At 36.3% G+C, this 6,546-nt stretch overlaps 1 protein-coding gene across 1 annotated transcript; it reads left to right on the plus strand.

Annotated features, from left to right (window-relative positions):
- The first annotated feature begins 2,870 nt into the window (after positions 1–2,870).
- Positions 2,871–6,275, plus strand: LOC144040706 (cAMP-responsive element modulator-like). Its single transcript, XM_077555117.1, has 3 exons — positions 2,871–3,074; positions 3,651–3,780; positions 5,721–6,275. Exons 1-3 carry the CDS (start codon positions 3,044–3,046, stop codon positions 5,863–5,865), a joined length of 306 nt encoding a protein of 101 aa, XP_077411243.1. The 5' UTR covers positions 2,871–3,043; the 3' UTR covers positions 5,866–6,275.
- The last annotated feature ends 271 nt before the right edge of the window (positions 6,276–6,546 follow it).

Raw genomic sequence — 6,546 nt, forward strand, 5'->3', positions numbered from 1 at the left:
GCAGACCCAACATTCATCCCTAGTTTGTATGGTTCCGTGTCTGTTTATTTGAATAATTACGGACATTGATAAAAAACAAACATAATAATATAATAATGAATACATTAAACTTATACAACGTACAATATACTCTGATGTGCTAATCATTTCATGGCTGCTTGTATAAATCAAACGGCCATAATCCCATACATATTTACATGTTCGTTAACTCTTTGACTGCCAGACGTTTTCAGAAACGGGATGTCGCCAGTGCCAGCCGATTTAAGCATTTTGACTGATCTTTCAAGGTCCACAGAAAATGTTGTGTTTGGACAATGGAAACACACATACTACCAAATGAAAGATTGGACTCTCATCTTTCATCAGAAAAAAAAGTTTGTCCCAATCTTGTCGCAGTTGCTTAGGTAACGACCAATCACGGCTCACCTGTTTTCTAAAGATGAGCCGTGATTGGTTGTGGGCCCTGATCAACGCTGATGTCATTTTTAGGCGACAGCAAGTGACAAAATGGCCGCCCCCTGGGATGGATTAAAAAAAAAGACTGTGGATTTTATATATTCCACTACAATTTACAAATAAAACAAAAAACAAACATATATATATATATATATATATATATATATATATATATATATATATATAAAATTGTATTGCTTTAAGGTCTATTTTTTTCTATTTAGTGTTATTTTTAATGTTTAGTTTCTAATAGTGTTTACTATATTTTAAATGTATGCGAGCTGAACTGGACATCTCCATTTTTATTTTTTTAACTCTTTGACTGCCAGACGTTTTCAGAAAAGGGATGCCGTGGTATGGAAACACACATACTACCAAATGAAAGATTGAACTCTCATCTTTCATCAGAAAAAAAGTTTGTTTCTACCTTATTCCGTTCTTCAGTAATAAACAATAGAAAATGGTAATTTTCACCGAAATGCTCTGTTTTGAAACAAAAAGCGGAGAAAAAGAGTTTTTTGTGAAACGATGTTATTTCATGCACTCTAGTGAATTCTACACTTCTTTTTGTCCATGAATGATGCCACAAACACCTAAATAGTCCTTTACTTCTGTAATACACCACCACCAACAATGAAAAAGTGTTTTTGGATTGCAAAATACGTTTATTTCCATTCAACAGTGTAACAATTTGACAAAACAATTTCGCAAACTATTTACAAATGTGTGCAACTGTGGTACTATTTACAATTATGTGGATGTTTCAAATACAGTTTTTCTTTTTGGAACACTGCCCTGCGTGCAAGGAGATGGAGCAGGATTTGCACAGGATTTTTCAGTCAAAGAGTTAAGTGTACATTCAGGGGCTGAAAACGCATTTAAAGCAATAAAAAGTTCATTTTGGCTCTCACACCTAAACTTAATGTTGTAGACTCAAAGTTTTTGCTGTATTTAGTGTATTCTAGCATCCTGAAGATGATTCCAGCATTAATTTAATTGTGCTTATGCTCATTTTGAGGATTTTGACATTTTCACCTTAAGTGTACAATCAGGCTGAAAACGCATTTAAAGCCATAAAAAGTTCATTTTGGCTCTCACACCTAAACTAAACGTTGTAGACTCAAAATTTTTGCTGTATTGAGTTTATTCTAGCATCCTGAAGATGATTCCAGCATTAATTTAATTGTGCTTATGCTCATTTTGAGGATTTTGACATTTTCACCTTAAGTGTACAATCAGGCTGAAAACGCATTTAAAGCCATAAAAAGTTCATTTTGGCTCTCACACCTAAACTAAACGTTGTAGACTCAAAATTTTTGCTGTATTGAGTTTATTCTAGCATCCTGAAGATGATTCCAGCATTAATTTCATTGTGCTTATGCTCATTTTGAAGATTTTGACATTTTCACCTTAATATGTTCTGTCCTATTTAAAAAATAAATAAATGGAGACTGAAAGAGGAGTGAAATTATTTGTCCTCTTTGCGTGTTCCAAAACTTGAAGACAGATTTAATGCAAGAAAAAACACCTTTGCAAAAATGATTTTATCTAACAGAGATCTCTGGACACTCAAACAGCCTCTAATTCATCACTTAAACAGGTGGGATTCAGAGCATCGAAATGTGTCTCTTCCGCGTGTAAAATGGCTTCTTATAGTTAAAACTGACCGCCTCTCTTTCATTTGTAGACAAAACATACTCTCTGGGTACTTTTCCATGAGCGATGGCGAAAACAGAGTCAGGAGTGCGTGTTCGAAACAGATTCTGTTCTCAAGGACCAAATGTGTTTTCGCACAAAGCGCTGAGAAGGAACTTTTTTAGACTAAATAGTATGTCCCAGTTTAAGGTCAGATTATATCGAAATCAACACCATCTGCTCTGCACAGGACACAAAACATTTCGACAAGGTTAATATAAAGAATTAAAATGTTAATAATGTGTAACAATGGTTAATATATGAAATGAAGAATTAAAAATGTTATAATATCTATCAAGACCAAAATGAAAAAAATCATCAGTCACACAAGATACACTTTTGCTTGGATTACGTCAATGTGGTTTAAAAGCGGCATTTATTTTTTTAAAGTTTACCAAGGGTCAAAGGCAAGCATCCATTCATCCATTTTTTTGTATATTGCTTGCCCTCATTGGGGTCATAGGTCAGCTAACCCAGATGACTTTATGGTCAACATCCTGGGTACAATTCACACTCACATCAGCACAAGGAGAATATGCAAACTCCATGCAGAAGGACTGAGTTAACTTTGAGGGCAGACATGCTTACGAGTAACCAGTTTCATCTTGCTGCCTTACCCCCCCCCACACACACACACACACAATTTTTGGGGGGGATTTGAGTCACGAACAAACCATGAAAGAAAGAAAAAACCTCCCCACAGACAAACAGCAGAGTCCCTGACTCATTCACAGCGAGCAGCGCTGTCGACAGCGGAGTCCAGTGATGTCATAATGATGTCAATGCTTCTAATTGTAACTTCCACTACACTGCTGCTGACTGTGGTAATATTTTAGTCCGAGCGAAGACGCGGGAAGGGACACACTCTTGAAAATCCTGGAAGTAGAAAAGTATGGCTGTAACTGGGGATGAAACAGAAGCAGGTAGGTGTGCTTATCTATTTTATTGCCTTTTTTACATTCCATTCAATAAAAAAATGAATTTTTGTTTCGGGGTTTTTTATGCTTTATGTTTTTTATGCTTTATAGTAGCAATAACACAAAATATGCTCGTGTATTAGATATTGATACTGTAATACATTTTACAATAAAATACATATTTCCAACAGTTAGGCTTGCATGTTGACAGAGTTGGCTTTTGTCTCTTTTTACACTCTCTCCCTCTCCTTCAGTGAAACGCTTCAGTGCTCTGCCCACGCAAAAGCAAATAGCAGCAGTTTGCTGACGTCACCGCTGTTCCTGGTAAAAGGTCTCCACAGTATGTAATGCAAGCGAGTAAGATGGAGACTGACGTCAGCGGCCGGCCTTGGTGTGATTCTATTTAGTTCCTTTTTGCATAGCGGCGTATCTCAGAATTAATCAGCCAATGTGATGAGGGAGTTCTGCCAGGGAAACAATAAATAGGAAACCCAAGTATGGGTGAATCAACCCTGCAAAAGCCACACAAAAATGATCTAGGCCCCCGGATGGTTACAGTCCAAACCTGTTCTGTTTCCCCAGGCTCCACAGGTGAGATCATTGGCACCAGCTCCATTCTCCCACTGGGTGAGGCACAGACCAGCATTCACAGCTCCCAGAAGCCTTTTGAGGATGTGTCACAGAAAAGGGAACAGCGCCTGATGAAGAATAGGTATTCATCTGTATAATTGGTTTATTATTGGGAAGTCCACACAATGTTTTTCTTTACCACCAGTCTAAATATTACGGAAGAGGATTAGGGCCAGCGAAGAGAAAGAAGAAAAAAAAGGTTGGCTGGGCTCTGACTTTATTCTCAGCATTCTGACTTTAAAGTGAGAATTCAGACTTAAATCTCAAAATTCTGACTTTATTCTCTGAATTCTGACTTTATTCTCTGAATTCTGACTTTATTCTCTGAATTCTGACTTTATTCTCAGGATTCTGACTTTAAAGTAAGAATTCTGACTTTATTCTCTGAATTCTGACTTTATTCTCAGGATTCTGACTTTAAAGTGAGAATTCAGACGTTAATCTCAAAATTCTGACTTTAAAGTAAGAATTCTGACTTTATTCTCTGAATTCTGACTTTATTCTCAGGATTCTGACTTTAAAGTAAAATTTCAGACGTTAATCTCAAAATTCTGACTTTAAAGTGAGAATTCTGACTTTAGCTGACTTTAAAGTGAGAATTCTGACTTTATCTGACTTTAAAGTCAGAATTCTGATTTTATTCTCAGGATTCTGACTTTCTGACTTCTACCCACAATTCATAGCTCTACATCAGAAAGACAGAATTCTCACTTTAAAGTCAGAATTCTGAGACTTAAATCAGAATTCTGAGATTAAAGTGAGAATTCTTCAATTATCACTTTAAGAACACTGACTTTAAAGTGAGAATTATCACTCTAAAGTCAGAGTTCTAAGGTTAAAGTGAGAATTCTGACTTTAATCTCAGAATTCTGACTTTAAAGTAAGAATTCTGACTTTATTATCTGAATTCTGACTTTATTCTCAGGATTCTGACTTTAAAATAAGAATTCTGACTTTATTCTCTGAATTCTGACTTTATTCTCAGGATTCTGACTTTAAAGTGAGAATTCAGACGTTAATCTCAAAATTCTGACTTTAAATTGAAAATTCTGACTTTATTCTCTGAATTCTGACTTTATTCTCAGGATTCTGACTTTCTGACTTCTACCCACAATTCATAGCTCTACGTCAGAAAGACAGAATCCTCCCTTTAAAGTCAGAATTCTGAGACTTAAATCAGAATTCTGAGATTAAAGTCAGAATTCTTCAATTATCACTTTAAGAACTTTGCCTTTAAAGTGAGAATTATCACTCTAAAGTCAGAGTTCTAAGGTTAAAGTGATAAAGTGAGAATTCTGAGATTAAAGTCAGAATTCTCACTTTAAAGTCAGAATTATGTGATTAAAGTCAGAATTCTCACTTTAAAGTCTGAGAATAAAGTAAGAATCCTGCCAACTCTTTTTTTCTCTTCACTGGCCCAAATCATCTTCTGTAAAATACTGTATTCTAATTAATAATGTGTTTGTTTCGTATGAATTAATCAGCAAAATCCACCTGCTTTTATTTATCTCAGTGGGTGGCCATTTTGCCACTTGCTGTTGATTAAAAATGACATCACAGTTGGGCCGAGCTTGGGCAACAACCAATCACGGCTCAGGTTCAGAGAAAAGGTGAGCCGTGATTGGTCGTTACCCGAACAACTGTGATGTCATTCTCAGTCGACAGTCGGTGTCAATGTGGTTGGTAAAGTGAATTCCAGGATGAATCTAAAGCACATTTTCTGGTTCACTTAAAATTAAAAGTCCTCCTTATCATGCCGTACATTTTGCAATCATTAACCCAAGATGACGTCTAAACAATTGATCATTAGCTTGCTAGTGTGAAGCTTCAAACAGAATGCTCCCAGAAGGAGATGGCCAGTGAGTTTAAATTGTCACTTAGTGTCATTAGCAAGCTGAGAAAGAGATACAGAGCAGCTGTTTTAAATGTGTTTTAAGTGTGTATTGTATTTACTCATCCTCTGGTTTAACCTGATTAATGGCATGAATGAGTCGTCTGTTGTCTTTGTTTGACTCTTCTCAGGGAAGCCGCCCGGGAGTGTCGGCGAAAAAAGAAAGAGTATGTAAAATGCCTGGAAAATCGTGTGGCGGTGCTTGAAAACCAAAACAAGACTCTGATTGAGGAGCTTAGAACCATGAAAGACATCTACCGACACAAAGTCGAGTGATCGTTTTCATCTGGAAGATGGATGGAAGAGAAAGAATGAACACTCACAAGATCCACTTTAAAACACTCATGCCATACAATCAGACAGTCATGTTGTTACATCTGTGATTTTAGTGTTTCTCTCAGGCACCAGCATCAACAAACACAACATGCTAGTTCAAATCAGTCTTCAAGATCATGCGTGTTGGAAGCAGGAGGGGAAAAAAAATGAACATCCGATGTAATTTAGTGTGTTTAAAAAGCAAGTCATTCGTTTGTTATACATTTGATATTTTGCTAGTGGCAAACTCAAGTTGCTAACAAGCTCAAGTTTCACATAGCACACAATAGCTAAATGCAAATGACGATGATATATGAATATGTCATTTTTCACATATCTGTGCTTGAATAAAGTACTTCATCCTGCTTGTACCTACATAAAACAAAGTATGCTTAACCTAACACTCACTTTTTTTTCAATTAAATATCAATGGATCATGAAACCTGTATTTACAGACAGAACATTTAATGCATGATACCTGTATATATGCTTTGATTTGAAAAGTATTTTATTGAGTTAATCTTGTTAGAGGAGGGGTTAACATTAAGGGTTAACACTCTTGACCAGACGGTAGTGCTGTGGTTTGATAAACAGTTTGTGGTTGACAGTCGATCAACGAGGAAGAAGAGGAGGAATGGGAGT

The sequence above is a fragment of the Vanacampus margaritifer genome, chromosome 20, assembly GCF_051991255.1.
Source record: "Vanacampus margaritifer isolate UIUO_Vmar chromosome 20, RoL_Vmar_1.0, whole genome shotgun sequence".
NCBI lineage: Eukaryota > Metazoa > Chordata > Actinopteri > Syngnathiformes > Syngnathidae > Vanacampus > Vanacampus margaritifer.

Coding starts and splice junctions, on each gene's coding strand:
- LOC144040706 (XM_077555117.1), top strand. CDS start 3,044: ATGGCTGTAACTGGGGATGAAACAGAAGCAG. Junction 3,075..3,650: donor TGGGGATGAAACAGAAGCAG/GTAGGTGTGCTT, acceptor CTGTTTCCCCAG/GCTCCACAGGTGAGATCATT. Junction 3,781..5,720: donor CAGCGCCTGATGAAGAATAG/GTATTCATCTGT, acceptor GACTCTTCTCAG/GGAAGCCGCCCGGGAGTGTC.